General features: G+C 54.4%; 1 protein-coding gene across 9 annotated transcripts in view; it reads right to left on the bottom strand.

Annotated features, from left to right (window-relative positions):
- The window catches only part of IQSEC3 (IQ motif and Sec7 domain ArfGEF 3), a 103,345-nt gene that overhangs the window by 15,910 nt on the left and 70,539 nt on the right, over positions 1–16,896 (bottom strand). For all 9 annotated transcript variants that reach the window (XM_016922669.4, XM_016922670.4, XM_016922672.4 and 6 more), the window contains 2 exons: positions 2,351–2,473; positions 1,804–1,970 (listed from right to left, as the gene is read on the bottom strand). In XM_016922669.4, coding sequence (XP_016778158.3) covers positions 1,804–1,970; positions 2,351–2,473 — 290 coding nt within the window. The remainder of the gene's footprint in view (positions 1–1,803; positions 1,971–2,350; positions 2,474–16,896) is intronic.

Raw genomic sequence — 16,896 nt, 5'->3', positions numbered from 1 at the left:
TCCCAACCAAGGGCAAAGACAGAAAAAGATACATTCAGAAATGCAAGTTCTCAAAAATGGCCTTTTCTCTGGAAGTAAACTAAAAATGAGGGAGCTCTGACATGCAGGAACCAGGAATCTATCACGAGAGCAAGGGAAGGAGGGCCCAGGATGCTGGCTGTGCCCTGGCCCGGCCACTGTCCAGACTGGAGCAGGACCAGAGGCTCCCGGAAGATGACGCTCCCGCACCACCTCCCGGGTCTGGACGTATGGAGAGGAGCTTGATACATAGGGTGGGAAGTTGGGGCTGAATCAGGGGAGGTCCTCAGAGAGTTAAGCAAATGGAAAGAGAAGCATTAACTCCAAGGAAAGTATAGATGAAGGGAGTTGCAATCATTCTGCACTTGCAGACTCAGCTTTGGAGTGTGTGTGCAGAGTCCTAATAACATGAGCACTGACGTGAGTGGGATGGGTCGGGGAAGGTGGATGAAAGAGGGCTAAATCTTTACATTCTATAATGGGGAATTAATAGATAATGCTTAAAATAAAAATAATTAACAAGGGCCAGGCGTGGTGGCTCATGCCTGTAATCCCAGCTCTTTGGGAGGCTGAGGCAGGCGGATCACCTGAGGTTGGGAGTTCAAAACCAGCCTGTTCAACATGGTGAAACCTCATCTGTTCTAAAAGTATAAAAATTAGCTGGGTGTGGTGGTGCACACCTGTAATCCCAGCTACTTGGGAGGCTGAGCCATAAGAATTACTTGAACCTGGGAGGTGGAGGTTGCAGTGAGCTGAGATTGCACCACTGCACTCCAGCCTGGGCAACAGAAATAATAATTAACAAGGAGCAGTGTATAAAAGAGACCAGATACCAAAGTATAAATACTGTATAGCCCTATTTAGATGAAGTTCAAGGACTGGCGGGACTCGTCAATGGTGATAAAAGGCAGAATAGTTGTTACTCTTGGGCAAAGGTATTGACTGGGACGGGACAGGAGAGAACATTCTGGGCAGATGAAAATGATGCAGATCAGGATCCGGGTGTGATGACACAGTGCACATGACCGTACACATTCATCAAACTTCAGGCTTACACACTCACAGTCTGGACTTTATGCCAGTTAAAAAAAGAGAGAGAAAAAAGTGAAGCAGAAGCCTGCGGTTTATCGATACAGAAGAAGCGCAAATAGCTAAAAAAGTCAAAAGTGGTTGCCTCTGGAGAAGGTGAGTGGTGAGAGGGGCAGGGACTAATTTTTTTCTATGATAAGCCTTGTAGGATTATTTGACTTTATTAAATTATGTGGATGTATAACTTTGATTCTTTTAACAGGTAAAAAAAAAAAACAATTGCGCACACATCACACTCTGCCAGTCCTGGTTTGCTCCCTGCCAGGCAGTGCGCTGCATCGATGAGAGAAGGACTTGCCAGCTGGTGCCATACAGTTATCTGCAAGGCTGACTTAAATGGACCCAGGGCCCTGCTCCTGGCTCCTTCCTCGTAAGTTGTGGAGGGGAAGGGCTGGCACCACTTGAGCCGCCAGCTCTGGTGTCAGGGGTCTAGAGACCAACCACGTTCCACGGAGGGCAAGAGGCACTGCCCAAGGGCGCTTGCTGTTTGGTAGAGCAGTGGCGGTGGCAGGCTGCATGCCGGAAACTCCCCAGCCGCCTGGCTCACAAGGAATGTTCCCAGCTTGCTACGGGTGACCAGGCCCAGACAGCAGGTGACGACCTGTGATAGGGGCTCAGACTCACAGAATGCACGGTGCACAGAATGGGGCCTGAGCCGTGGCCTTGCCCCTCCTGCCCCGGTGCCCACCTCCTCACCTCGAAGGTTTCGGATGAAGTCCTCCAGCATCATCTTCCGGTCAGGCTTGATGTTGGGGCTGTACATGTCGGTGTTGAGGAGGATGATAGCGAAGGCGAGGATGAAGATGGTGTCGGGGTTGTGGAACTGCTGCACCACTTCGGGGTTGCACATGCAGTAGCGCTGGCTGTGGGGGGGTCAGACGCAGAGCGGACGCTGAGCCCCCGCCCACCCTCCCCCGGGCCCAACAAAGGAGGGGGGTGTCCAGGGGGTATCCCAGCTCTCCGAAGGCTTTAGGTCCAGGGAGACCAGTGTCTGTCCCATACTCTGGTCTTCTTCCCCACACCCCCAAATGCCCCACATTTCCAGCCTGGGGAGCTCGAGGGGCCGGTCCCTTTTCTTCCCTTCCCTTCTTTCTCCCCAGCCATCCTCCTGCCCACACCAGAAGGGGTGTTTCTGGCCCAATGTCCAACCCCCCTGATAGCATCTCCTGTCTCCCAGGCTCACAGCGGCCCGGCTTCCCCACCCTGGGGTCTGTTGGGGAGTGGAGCTGGGAAGCGGCCTTACCTGAAGGCCTCGATGAGCCGCTCCACCTTCTGGGCCTCCCCCTGCACACGGATGTGCGCCTGGAACTTGCGCAGAGCCTCGTCCAGCTCCATGCTGGAGAAGTCCATCTCGTCCACCACGCAGCTGAGAGCAGGCAGGGAGGGTGTGAGGTCAGGTGGCACCCTAAGCACCCTCCAACACCCATTCTCGCTGGCCTCTGTTCCCAGCCAGGACAGGTGCAGGGCCCCTCAGGCTACTCACCCCCGGGGGTCGCCCTTTAATGCCCCAAGAAGACCATCTCCTCCCACCTGCCACAGTAGCCCTTTCGGAACCCAAACCCTGAGACCAGGAGAGGCCTTGGTGGCCCAGGACACAGGGGTGGAGGGAGGCTGAACTCGGATCTTCCGACTCCAAATCCCAGTTCCTTCCTTCTTAACCTCAGAGTATCCCAAGCAAAGCTGTCAACATAAATAATACAGTAAACATATTGATTCTTCTGTTCTTTCAGAGACCTGCTAGGAGCCTGTGTTTCTCCCAGGTTTAAATTTCACTTTCTCATTTAGGTCTTGAGGGGACTGAGTCCTCCGTTGGATCCCTTCTGCTGTGGGCTGAACAGTTAGAAGCAGAGCCCCTCAAGCCCCTGGGGCTTTCTGCAGCCCAGCTCCCCACAGCTGCCCCAGCTCCCCCTAGCTGCCCCAGCCCTCAGGGGAGGCTGTGGTGGGAGGCATGGCCTCTTAAGAGTAAATGACAAATGTGCCTAACGTGAGGGGACGGCGTGACACGCAGGGCCAGATTCTGGTCCGGGCCCTCCTGCGAACTTGGTGTGAGTCTGGCTTGCCCACTCACTCCTGGGGCCTCCGTGTGACCTTCTGAAAAGGGAGGAGGCTGGAGTCCCTGCTCCCCAAGGGCCTTGCTACCTCTGAAATGCTGCCTCCAACCCTGAGGGGTTTGCCTGTGAACATCCCGAGCTTCAGTGTGTGTGGGTGGGGGTGTGGGATCACATGCCAGTTCCCCCCAGCTAAGCACGCGCCTTCCTCTGGTCTAGCCCGATCCAGGGGACTCTGCACTGCAGGGTCTGAGGCCGAACCCTCCCAGTCCCCTCACCCTGCCTCACCCTCCTTTGGGGTGCCCTGTCCCCAGGGCCATGTGCAGCAAGGCAGGAGTCCAGGCCTGGAAAAGCAGGGGACCCAATGTCCCCTGGGCATTGCTTTCCCTTTGGGAGACGCAGACCAAGCGCGTTAGATTGGGCTCTTGGAGCTGACGTTTGCCCACTCTACACCCACTCACCCCAGTCTCCTCCCACTGGCTATGGCACAGCCCCTGCACTGCCCCTGACACTGCCCACTGCCGGCAAGCAGTCCCACTCTGCTCCCATGGTCCCCTGGCCTGCCTGCCCACCACATCGAGGGCACAGAAAACGCCTGCTGAGTGGCCCTGTGATGGTGACATGAGCTCTGAGGTGGACCCACTTCCTCCATGACCTCAGCTTCCATTCGTGCCCACTGCCTAGAAGACTTGGAGACCCCCAACTCTGCCGTCAGTTTTTAGGAGAAAACAAGGGGAGACGCCACAGTGGAGGTGGTCAGGGCCTGGTGGTCCGTGGACTCCGCCTCCCACAGGTTTCTGGGGAGAACAAGGAGAAAAGTGCATCACCGAAGACTCTTAGAAAGGGAGGGGGCACCGAGAGGGAGCTGGGGGTCTCTCCTCCTCTTTCCTTTTCGCCTCCCTCCCGTAGGCAGGGCCCATGGCCATCTTCAGGCTATGAGTTGTCCTTGGCTTGGTCAAAGCCCACTCGTCTCAGGCTTGCTGGCCGGGACAGTGGGCAGGTGAGGGTGGGGTTGGGGTGGAGGCCAGCATCTTGCCCAAGCATGAGAATCGACAGCACCAGAATCAGGGCATTTGAGGTTGAGCTGCCGGCTGGGGAACAGGGGCCTCCAGGGCCAGCCAGGCGAGAGGCTGCTCTGATTTCCCGGTGGCCCTCCTCACCTCCACCCTGCACCCTCTGCAGCCCTACGTGAGCGCCAAAGGCCCTATGCGGCCACATCCGTGTGTTCCCGTAGCCCAGCCCATCAGGAGTCAGCAACTGGGCACAACAGAGCCACACAGTGACACTGTCCAGGGCTGGTGACCGAGAGGCTGTGGTCCGATGGGTACAGAGAGAGCCTGGAGGAGGTGAACCAGCGTGGTCACACAGCAAGGGGGTCAGAGCGTGTGGGCCAGAGAGATGGGGCGGGGCAGCGAAGGACACAGAAAGTCTAATTCGACAGAGAGCAAGGAGAGAAAGGGAGGGACAGGCAAGGAGGAAAAGGCAGGAGAGAGATCCCAAAAAGGGAGCAAGACGGGAGACTGAGACAAAGAACAAGCGAAAAACAGAGACAGGGAAAAGGGAGCAAGACCGGAGACTGAGACAAAGAACAAGGGAAAAACAGAGACAGGGAAAAGGGAGCAAGACCGGAGACTGAGACAAAGAACAAGCGAAAAACAGAGACAGGGAGAAGGGAGCAAGACCGGAGACTGAGACAAAGAACAAGCGAAAAACAGAGACAGGGAGAAGGGAGCAAGACCGGAGACTGAGACAAAGAACAAGCGAAAAACAGAGACAGGGAGAAGGGAGCAAGACCGGAGACTGAGACAAAGAACAAGCGAAAAACAGAGACAGGGAAAAGGGAGCAAGACCGGAGACTGAGACAAAGAACAAGCGAAAAACAGAGACAGGGAAAAGGGAGCAAGACCGGAGACTGAGACAAAGAACAAGCGAAAAACAGAGACAGGGAGAAGGGAGCAAGACCGGAGACTGAGACAAAGAACAAGCGAAAAACAGAGACAGGGAGAAGGGAGCAAGACCGGAGACTGAGACAAAGAACAAGCGAAAAACAGAGACAGGGAGAAGGGAGCAAGACCGGAGACTGAGACAAAGAACAAGCGAAAAACAGAGACAGGGAGAAGGGAGCAAGACCGGAGACTGAGACAAAGAACAAGCGAAAAACAGAGACAGGGAGAAGGGAGCAAGACCGGAGACTGAGACAAAGAACAAGCGAAAAACAGAGACAGGGAGGAAGGCGGAAAGACCGACAGGCACGAGGAGAGGAAGGGACAGGAGGGGAAGAGGAAGAGACAGAAGTCTGGTAGAGATGAAGATGTGAAGTGTGCCGCGGACTGCGGTGCGGGCGGCATGGAGCGGCCAGATGCCACCCTCTCAGCCCAGGGGTGCTGACTCTTATGAGGCCAAGAAAGAGGCCTGGGTGCTCAGGGCCCCAGAACGGCCCTTGGTCCCTCTGAGTGGCATCCTGCTGCTCCCCAGGACTTGCCCCCATCTGTCGTGCACCCCACCCCTTCCCTGTTTCTGAACGCTGAGGTCCTGGCACCCGGCTTCCCACATCCACGTTCCTCCCAGAGCCTCTCTCTGAGTGCCTTCTGCCCCAGGGCTATGGACCTGGTCTCACCCTGCAATGGTGGGGGTGCTGGGAGGCCCAGGGCACCGTGGGGGCAGGCTGCCGCAGAGGCAGCGGGAGCAGCTGGTGAGGGTGGCATCTGCCCAGCCAAGCACGATGGCCTCGTTTCCAGCCCTTCACTCAGGTGACAAGCAGCCGTTCACTCGCTCAGGGCTGCTGCTAAAAGCCCCGGTAGTGAGCTGAGAGCCTGAGAGCCAAGGACCGGGATGGGGGAAGCAGCCAGGTTGAAAGGTCGGCCCACAGAATGGGAGTTGAATACACCCCTCGTGGGCCTCGAAGCGGGGAGGGCTGCAGGGGTGGACACGCGGGCTGTGGAGCTGGAAGGGCCTCTCATCCAACATCTTCCAGTGTGTGCTCTCAGGACCCCACAGCAGAGTCATAAGGTGGTTTGTTAAAATGCAGCTCGCTGGACCCCACCCCAGACCCAGCAAATTAGAATATTTGGGGGCAAGGCCTGGGAATCAGCATTCTCTGCAAGATCTCCCGGTTGTTCCTAAATTGTGAAACCAAAGACTGAGCTGAGTGCAAGGGTAGGCCTCACTGCGGCTTTTAAAGTGAGTCCAGCAACTCACAGGCCACCAGGCAGCCGTCCTTAGGGGCATGTGTCCCCACCTGGCTATTGGGGCTGCTTTTGCGTGGGGGTGGTGAGGGAGGGGTGGATGGAGGCATAAACAGATGTAGTTCTTCCCCTGGCTATGCACCTGCCGTCCTGCCTTCCTCCCCTCACTGCATTTGCCACCACAGGGTATCTGTGTTTCATGAACAGGTGCTATTCTGGGTTTCTCAGACCCTGGGGGGAAAAATGACATTTTCTGGCTGTGAAATCCCTAGCTGGAAGGGAGGAAGCTGTGCTGAGTGGTGGGACACTCTACCCTCCTGCCTGAGGAAGCCACTTCCTCACTGGAGAGCTGGGGGTTGGACCAGGTGACCTCTCAGGACCGGCACCCGGAGGCACCGGCCATCTCTGAAGCACTGCAGACGCTCCCAACGGCAGGGGGCAGACGACCACAGCAGCACTCCTGGCTGGCTGGTGGCTTCATCCCCACCCTCCTCTAGGGGGAGTCACTGATCACTGTTTGCGTTCCTGATGGGGCCTGTGTCATCCTGGGGAAGGTGGCTGGGGGTGGGACTGTGCTGTCTACCATAAGCCCTGCTCATTCCAGGGTCCGTGTCCCCCTGGAAGCACCTATAAGCCTCGGCCGGCCCTCTCCAGCATGAGCCTCCTCTGTTCACTCCCTGAGCATAAGCTTCTGCCTGCACCGTGCCCTCTTTTGCTCCCTCCCCTTCTCTCACTCTCTGTCCTGTTGCTTCTCTTATTTTGCAGTGTCTACCAGCACTCCTAGTTCCCACTTTCCAGCCTTCTTTGCTGCCCTGGAATCCTCTTGGGGAGCTGAGTGTGGGCAGTTTACCAAATCCATGCTGCAGCCTCCACCCAGGGCGGCCCGGAGTCATCTCTCCTCATTGGTCATCTTTAAGGTAAAGAGCACCACACATTCCCGGGTGGTCTTTTCTGGTGTATCATCTCCCCATTTTACAGAAGACAAAACTAATGCCACGTAGGGCTTGCCCCATGCTCCCACAGCTAGGGAGAGCAGGCTTTCAGCTTCCTAATCTTGTGAGGCCTCTCCCTGACCCACTGGGCTCTCTTCTTTTCACTCCTGTGTGTGTGTGGGGTGGCAGGGAGGTCCCTTACTCAAGTTGGGGGAGTTCCCTCCGAGCTCTCTGTACTGAGTATGGCTCTAAGTGCTTCACTACGTGTGCAATGACCTCATCTTCTCAAGCTTGTGCAATATGAACCATTGTACCATTATGTTTTTATTACATATGAGACTGAAGTACACTAGACAGCCAGCCCTACAGGCGTGCTGCACACATCTCATTCCTTGCTGACATCTCCTGGGGCAGGTGGTCCCCTGTGCCCTCCTCTCCCTCACCTCTCCCTGGCTCTCTGCTGCTCAGTGGCTGGCACTAATGCATGTCTTCCTAGGGGCTGTGATCTTACCCAGATGGCTTGGTGGGGACCTGTGAGAGGCCAAGGAGAAGCACGTGGACACAGTTACACAGGAGAGCCTCTTGGTGCATGCGTGGGCAGTCAGCACGGGGGCTCTGTGGTCACCCTGCAGGTTCAGAGCTGGCCTGGGCACCTGGGCACAGCAGGGTCCATATCGCTGACCTCCTGCCTTCCCCTTTCTGATGCTTTTTGTGCCCTGTGGCAGTGGCTGGTTGACTCTTTCAGCAACATGCACTGAGTGGCCCCGTGTGCAAGGCTGTGCTCGGGACCTGGTGTAAGTGGCCAGCAACACAGTCTCTGTCTTGGTGGGAGAGACAGGCATTGAACACAGAGTCAAAAATAATTCTTTACCTATAGTCATGACGAGTTCTATGTAGGGAAACGACGGTTCCAGGAGAGGACAAAGGAGATATATTTTATATTGTATGTCTGGAAAGGACTCTTTGGGGACATGGCATTTGAGCTGAGGCCTGAAAGATGAGTAGGAGGTGGCCAAAGGAAGGAGAGAGGGGAGAGCTGTCAGGTGGGCTAAGGGAGGAAGCATATGCAAAGGCTCACGGCAGGGAGGAGCTTCAAGGACCTAGGCAGGGTCCGCAAGGTTGCAGTGCAGAGAGTAACAGGGAGAATGGTGACTGTGGGGCAGCAGCCAGGGCTCAGTCTGTCAGCTCTGTGGGTCATGAGAAGGATTTGGGAGTTTATCCTGAATGCACTGGGACACAATAGAGGGTATGATCAGAGGAGTGACAGGGTCCTGTTTGTTCTAAGATGATTTCCCTGGCTGTTGGGGAGAAAATGAATGGCAGAGGGGCAGGGAAGAAGACAGAAGCAGGGGCCCAGTTAGGATGCTACTGCAGAGGTCCAAGCTACAGATAATGGGGCTTGGGCTAAGGCAGGAGCAGTGGAAACAAACTGAATGAATGATCCAGCTGCATCTTAGAGGAAGAACAGATAGGACTCGAGGTGCAGGGAATGTGGGAAGTGAGGAAAGGGAGGCATCACTGGTGCATCCTGGAGCTCTGGCTGGAGCACCCAGGGGCCTGGAGGTACCGTTCTCTAGTGTGAGTGTATCATGGTGCAGACACACGCTGGAGGAGAGACAGAGTCTCCATCTTGGGGCACACGAAGTTTGAGGTGTTCTTTCAGATAGCTACCACGCCTCCCCTCTACTGAATCATCTCAGGAGCACCCAGGGGCCTGGAGGTACCGTTCTCTAGTGTGAGTGTATCATGGTGCAGACACATGCTGGAGAGACGGAGTCTCCATCTTGGGGCACACGAAGTTTGAGGTGTTCTTTCAGATAGCTACCGTGCCTCCCCTCTACTGAATCATCTCAGGAGAACCCAGGGGCCTGGAGGTACCATTCTCTAGTGTGAGTGTATCATGGTGCAGACACACGCTGGAGGAGAGATGGAGTCTCCATCTTGGGGCACACGAAGTTTGAGGTGTTCTTTCAGATAGCTACCACGCCTCCCCTCTACTGAATCATCCTCAGGAGCACCAAAGTGCTTGTCTTTTTCATCTTACAAATCAGAACCCTGCCTTGAGCCCTCGTTGCTCTCTAGACACTGCCTCTCTTCTCTCCTCTTTGCTGCCTCCACTTCCTCTTCTCCATTCACTCTTCAACCTGCTCCACTCAAGCATCCAACCCCAGGCACCATTAACACTTCTCTTGTCACCGCCACTGCTGGTTGCTATGTGGCCAAATCCAACGGCCTATCTCTGTCCTCATCCCAGCCCCTTGGCAGCATCGACATGGTTAATTGCTCCCTTCTGGAAACACCGTCTTCTTGGCTTCCATCACCCTCCCTCCCCAGGTGGACTCTTTCCTCTGGAGGAACCCCTCATCCATTGCAGCTGCCCCTCCTCACTGACCTGAAACTGGGCCCTATCCCTCTCTCAACAACCACTGTCCAGGTGGCTGCCCCCATGCTAGTGGCTGCCCCCATTCCAGTGGCTCTAGCTCGCTAACAGTCTAACTTGCTTGAGTAAATATTTGACAATGTCTAGTTTGATAGATTCTTCAGATGAAATGTCCCTGAATCCAGCATCTCCCTGCCCCTGAAACGGAAAATCTGTACGTGTTTATTTGGTAGATGGAGCACCAACACAGGGGGCCTGAAGCACACGCGTATTCTGAATTCTCATCAGCTCGGAGACCACTGGCTGTGCGCTGGCTGCCTGGCTCCCTCCCACGTGGGCCATGGCCCTGCTGCTTCTCCACGGCCCTGGGCTCTGCCAACTTCTCCCCTCCCCATGCCCACAGCCGCAGTTTAGGGCTTCATCCTTTCTCATCGTGGCTGTTAACAGCAGTAGCCTTCTCACCAGTCTCCCTGCCTCCAAACTATCTTCAGAGCCATCCTTCTAGGCTGCTAACTTGGCACCATAGCTCATGTCCCTGCTCACATTTCTCCCAGGGCTCCCCACATCCCTAGTGTGAAACCCAAGTTTCTCAGCAAAGCAAAGACGCCCTGTCTGCTTCCAGCTTCTCTCGCCGCTTCCCCAGCGTGGTCCCCCCCTGCAGCCTGGCTCTCACGCCCCCACTTTGGTGCATGCTGTTATTTCTTCCTGCTGCCCAGCCCCAACCCTGCAGGTCTCTGTTTAGCTCTCATCCTCTCTAGGAGTCTTCTCTGACCTCTGTTGTCCCCGGAACCCACCTTCTGTCGACCATTGCGTTTATCTCCCTGTGTCATAACATTTGCCTGCCTGTCTTCCCCACGAGGCTACGGGCTCCTTCAAGATAGGGCAGTTCTTTTAATCTCTGCCTCCCTGGCGTATGGGCACCCAATCACTGTTTTGTGGGATGAATGAATGAGTGAGTGAGAGATGACCAGGAATGACTGCATGCCGGCAGCTGGAGAAGGAGCCTCAGTGGCCTGTGCCTTTGGAAGTTCTACCCAACGGCCCAGGATTACTCAGCCTGCTTTGCTGCCAAGATTATCCGGAGCTGACACCGAGACCTGTGATGGACTTGCAAATGGCCCCGAGGCTTCCAGACTCCAGGCAGTGAGGCAGTGTGGAGGGCATAGGCCCCCCTTCCTCCCACTGCACATGCAAGTGAGTGAGTGCTGAGAACTAGAGCAATGGGCACCGATTAGACCGCTTCCAGCCAGGCATGACTGGACCTGTCTCAGGAGGTGCCGCTGACGGGCGTGTGGATCACAAGTGGTACCGGTTTTGCTCAGGCCTCCCCCTCTTTCCTGTGAGCTTCTGCAGGGTCTGCAGCAAATACCTCACAAGCGTTGGGGAAAAAGGATGTATGTTCCCTGCCTCTGAAGAAACAGGTACAATCTTGCATAAAATTGCTTGTTAACATTGATCTGTGCGTGGAATCAGTTTGTGTTGCAGGGAAATGAAGCGTCCTACACGCCTGTGATCAAAATGAATTTCATCATCTCAACCTTCTTTTTTTTTTTAATGATAGCAAGACAGTGTCTGGCAGACAAAGGAACTGGTTGGGAGCTGAAAATAGGTAATGGTAGCAGCAGGGATTTTTAATTGGCTGGAAGAGACGGCGAAGATCTGGAAGGTGAAGCCCTAGCTCGTGCTCCTGGCTGAGACTAAGCCCAGGTTTCAGGATTAGGAAGGAAAGCTAAACCACCTATTGCCACGGAATGTAGAAACCCTGGCTTTATTTGGCAGTTGTTGGCTTCTACAATTCAATTAAAAAGATCCCCATCCTCCAGAGAGTTATTTTGTTCGTCAGAATTCATAACACGCTCAACAAAGGTCAAGGCGTTTTGGCAAAGTGCGACGCGGCTAAGAAAATAGAAGAGAAGGAAGCTGATGCAGGACCTGCCAGTGTTCCTGGTGATGTCATGAGGATGAAGAAACTCTCTTTTGAGGGGGCCTGGGTAGGGCTGGCTGCCACTCACACCTTGAGACTCAGGTACCAAAAGAACTAAGTTCAAACTACCCTTACAATTTAGAAGCCCTGAGCTGATTTTTCTTTTGCTGGGCTCGGCAGCATCCCTGTTTGCTGGTGGGTCTCAAACTGAGTGATGCATTGGAATTGCCTGGCGGGTTTATTAGTGCACGGATTGCTGGGCCCCGAGCCGCAGAGTCTGATTCAGTGGGCCTGGAGCAGGAACTGAGAGTTTGCATTGCTAACAAGCTTCCAGGTGAAGCTGACGCTGCTGGTCCAGGGACCACCTTTTGGAAGCACTGCTCTATGCCAATAACAGTGGGTGGATTAAGAAAAGGCCGTGGAGCTGTTACTTCAAGTCATGGAGCCTCTTGGTGGCTCATTTCCTCACCTTGAGAATGGAGACAACACTGAGAACATCTACTGGGCAGGGCTGTTATGAGTGTTAAAGGAGGCAGTGGGTGTGAAGTTCCTGGTATACAACAGGGCTTAATACATGATCATTTTCATTAGGTGTGGGCTGACCCTCCTGTCAGTGGACAGGGCCCCTCCCTGCCCCACCGACTAATTCTGCCTGGAATTGTATCATTAGACAGCCATCCGTCGGCCCTTTAAGATATACATGCACCAGAGAGAGGAAGCTAAATCTGGCTCAGACCTCTTGAGACTTACGAATCAGTTTCTCAGCTGCGCTTTCTTCCCAAATTGAGAGGATCGGGGCATAGCAAATAACGCCAAGGTAAGAGGTGGGAGAGTACCTGATTTTGTTCAATTTCTCTGCTGCTGGCCAGGAGACTAGTCATTTCTTTTCCCCAGGGCCTCAGTTTCTGCCAGGGTAAAATGAGAGGGCTGGACCAGCTGATTGTCTAAGGGGTCTTCAGTGTCATGATTCATGATGGGGGACTGACAAGGACTGTGAAAGCAACCAGACCACAGGGGTCTTGGAAAGCGCACGGAGGCTGGATGCTGCAGGGTTAAGGGCTCAGGTGATGAGTCATTGTGCCTGGCTTCAGACCTCAGCCACTGATCAGCTCTGTGACTGTGGGCAAGCTCCCCAACCTCTCTGTTCCTCAGTGCCTTCACTGGGTATAGATTAGCAGCACGTCCCTCCCAGAGTCGCTGTGAAGATGGAACGAGTTTTGCATGTAAGCCTCTCAGAACAGCACTTGTGGCACACAGCACATGCTGATCTGTGTGAGCTGGCATAATATTTCACGGCCTGCTTGGTCACAAACGGCCCTCCTGGAGATATGACAGCCCTGCCCTGGAGACAGTGACACCCCGGAAGACCCTTCTAGAAGGCCCACGTCGGAGTGGCCTGTTGCAGCCACAGCTATCACACAGAGGAGACTGACTCCTCCAGAGCAAAGGCCTGAGTAGTCAGGGGAGGACTGGGTGGCAGGTAGGTCCATTTTTATATAAAAGTCCAATTTATATGCCAAAGTGACGAAGCCAAAGGGAGTCTCAATCCTGGACTGAAGGTCCCAAGGTCTCCAGCTACAGAAGTAAGTAGGTCTTAAACTCTCACAACTGTTGACTGTTCAGGAGAATCCCTTGTCTATCTGTGGTGGGAGTGGGGCAGGAGAGAGTGGAGAGGTGAAGGGTCAAGGCCATAACCCCAAAGACACCACTTTTGAAGATGTTCTCCTTCCAGCCTTCTGGAGCTGGCAGTGTACCGTTTCCAAAGCAGTGGAAATGACCCTAACTCTTCTATTCCTGCCTGCCTGCACTGGGTCCCTGTCTCTCTCTATCTATCTCTCTCTTCCTTCCTTCCTCCTCACTCCCTTCCTCCCTCTCTCATCTCTCTCTCTCCTTCCCTCCTTCCTTCCTTCCCCCTCCCTCCCTTCTTCCCTTCCTCCCACTCTCCTCTCTCTCTCTCTTTCTCTCTTTCTTTCTTCTTTTTTGAGACAGGCTCCCACTCTGTTGTCCAGGCTTCCAGGCTAGAGTGCAGTGGCATGGTCACAACTCACTGCAGTTTCCATCTCCTGGGCTCAAGTGATTCCCCTGCCTTGGCCTCCCGAGTAGCTGGGACCACAGGTGCCCGCCACCACACCTGGCTACTTAAAAAAATTTTTTTTGTAGAGATGAGGTCTCTTTTGCCCAGGCTGGAGTGCAGTGGTGCCCTAAGAGCTCACAGTAGCCCTAACCTCCTAGGTTCAAGTGATTCTGATGCCTTGGCCTCCCAAAGTGCTGCGACCACAGGTGTGAGCCACAATCCCTGCCTGGGCCTCTTTTTATCTCCTCCAGACACATAAGGTCTGCCTGGGCCCCAGCCTGCTCTCCCCTTCCTCATGGGAATTCCTCAGGAATAAGGTAACTGAGATTATACACAGCAATGTGGGCAGGACATTCTCAAATGATTTCTTCCTAGCAATGAAAGGCCAGAGCCTTCCAGACTGTTGAATTTGACAGACAATCTGTCTTCATTTCTAAACGTCCTCTAAGAAGAACAAATCTGTTATACTCTGGCCAACATATTTCCATGGAAATAAAATAATGAAATCTGACCCAAACGTCAAACCCTGATATGTCTTGGAATTTAACAAAGGATGGAGCAGACGCAGTGGAGGGAAGGAACACCCAGGAAGCTTTCTTCCGGCAGCTCAACCCAGAAGCTGCCTTCCTGCATTTCATGGAGATGGTAGACACCAATGCTCTCCATGTGCATGGGATTCACACCGGAAAAAATCATCCAGGCCAGAAAGAGGCCGCTCACAGCCAGCATGGAACGTTCCCCATCCGCTGGCCTTCAAACCTGCTGAAGCGAACATTTCAGAAAGGAAATAGAGCAGAGCCAAATTCCCCAGCCATGTGAAAACCGAGAGGGAGAGGCTTCCAGCCCCAGAGGACCCTAGCCCTGGCTGCTGTCTGGCTCCTGCCGCCGGCCTGCCGCCGCGTGACTCTCAGCTTCTGGACCGGGCTTCCTCAGGCTGCAGGATGCTCCCCAGATTGAGCCGACCCCCTTCCCAGCAAAGCCCAGCAAGTTCCAGCAAGTTCTCGTTGTCTGCCTAGTAGACCTGAGTTTGAGTCATGTTTGAGGAGGTTTCCTTGTGCGCGGGGAATGGGATGGCGGGGAGTGGGGGGTTCTAATGTCTGTGCTTTTAAGTAGGAGAGATAATAATGAAATAGCTAACATTTAGCCTGTAGTCCCAGCTACTCAGGAGGCCGAGGCAGGAGGAGCACTTGGGCCCGGGAGTTCAAGTTGCAGCGAGCTTTGATCAAGCCACTGCCCAGTAGCCCTGGTGACAAAGAGAGATCCTGTCTCTAATAGAAAAAGAAAAGAAAGAGCTCACATTTACAGATAACTTACTAAGCATCAGGCACTTCATGTACCTTGAAAACGTTTGATTCATATGAGACAGGTACTCTTACCAGCATTTTACTAATGAGGAAACTGAGGCTGATTTCTTCTCTAAAAACAAACAGGCTGGGCCTAGTGATTCATGCCTGTAATTCCAACATTTTGGGAGGCTGAGGTGGGAGCACTGTGTGAGGCCAGGAGTTTGAGACCAGCTGGGCAACACAGTGAGACCCCCATCGCTACAAAAATATTTAACAATTAGCTAGGTGTGGTGGCACATGCCAGCGGTGCCAGCTCTTCAGGAGGCTGAGGTGAGGGGTTCTCTTGAGCCTGGGAATTTAAGGCTGCAGTGAGGCATGGTTGCACCACCGCACTCCAGGCAACAGAGCAAGACTCTGTCTCAAAAAAACCAAAAGCGAAACCTTTGCAGGTAAACACTGGAATGGGTGTGGCTCTTTGAGCTCAGAATGCCTTCTATTATTGTCATTTGATAAGGCCTGGTAAGAATACATTCCTTCTTGGAATGTGTCTTCTGTGAAAATAAGATACAAAAGGATGGAGATGTCAGCTTCCAAGAGCGCTGAGGGCCGAATTCTGAAAGCAAATGTCACAGCATTCATGATGCTCAGACTCAGACCAGCAGCCGAGGTGGCAGCTGCTCTCTCCCTCCTCTTCCTTTCCGCACAGGCCTGACAGTTGGGAAGCACACCCTTCCCCTCTCAGAGGCTTTCTCATCGGCTCTTCCTCATCGGCTGCTTCTTGGGAGAGTGCTGTGGTTTGGGCTGTTTTAGTCTCCAAGGGGATGGGTGATTTATATCCTTTTATTCGGCAAACAGCTTTGTACAGAATGAATGCCACTGCTAAATGTCACCAGGCGGGGGCAGGGGAGCCGTATAGAATCCCAATGAAGCCTTCCAGGCCTGGGCAAAATGGCACCTGGCGACTCGGTTAGTGTGTGTGTTTTCTCCGGCGGGAGTAAGGAAGACACAGTCAGAGTGGCAGGGAAATGCAAAGACTCCAGCGCCCCCCTCCCCTGCTAGTGCCTGCCACTTTCTGCTTCTCCATCTTCTCCCTGCCCTTTGCAGGACAGGGCCCTCTCCACCTCGGAGAGAAGCAAGGCAGTCAGTGACCTATGGACTTCAGGGAGGGGCTCCTTTCTGTGGCGCTGAGTCAGCATGCCAGGCCTGCAGGGCTACACAATCAAGCATGAGGGATTGCGGGTTTCACCAGGGCATATCAGGGCTTAGCTCTGCACTCAACCTTGCCCAAGCCGGGGTTCCGGCTGGAGGCCCCTTGCTCTTCTCACTCTCTTTCCATGCTCCTGCTTCTCACCTCTCCCCATCCACACCTGGGTCTGTACGTTCCCTGAGACTGTGAGCCATGCCTCTTCACACACACACACACACACACACACACACACACACACACACACGGGTGCCCAGTGTGGCCCCATTCTCAACACACAATAAATAAGTGCTCAATGTTTGTTGAATGAATAACAAATGGCCAACTCATTCCCCCATGAACCCTGGCATCCCAGCACTGCCCTGCATGAACCCTGGCACCCCAGCACTGCCCTGCATGAACCCTGGCACCCCAGCACTGCCCTGCATGAACCCTGGCACCCCAGCACGGCCCTGCATGAACCCTGGCACCCCAGCACTGCCCTGCATGAACCCTGGCACCCCAGCACTGCCCTGCATGAACCCTGGCACCCCAGCACTGCCCTGCATGAACCCTGGCACCCCAGCACTGCCCTGCATGAACCCTGGCACCCCAGCACTGCCCTGCATGAACCCTGGCACCCCAGCACTGCCCTGCATGAACCCTGGCACCCCAGCACTGCCCTGCATGAACCCTGGCACCCCAGCACTGCCCTGCATGAACCCTGGCACCCCAGCACTGCCCTGCATGAACCCTGGCACCCCAGCACTGCCCTGC

The sequence above is a fragment of the Pan troglodytes genome, chromosome 10 (assembly GCF_028858775.2).
Source record: "Pan troglodytes isolate AG18354 chromosome 10, NHGRI_mPanTro3-v2.0_pri, whole genome shotgun sequence".
Lineage (NCBI taxonomy): Eukaryota > Metazoa > Chordata > Mammalia > Primates > Hominidae > Pan > Pan troglodytes.
Note: the sequence above shows the minus strand (reverse complement) of the source record. Positions and strands in the feature narration are given on the sequence as shown.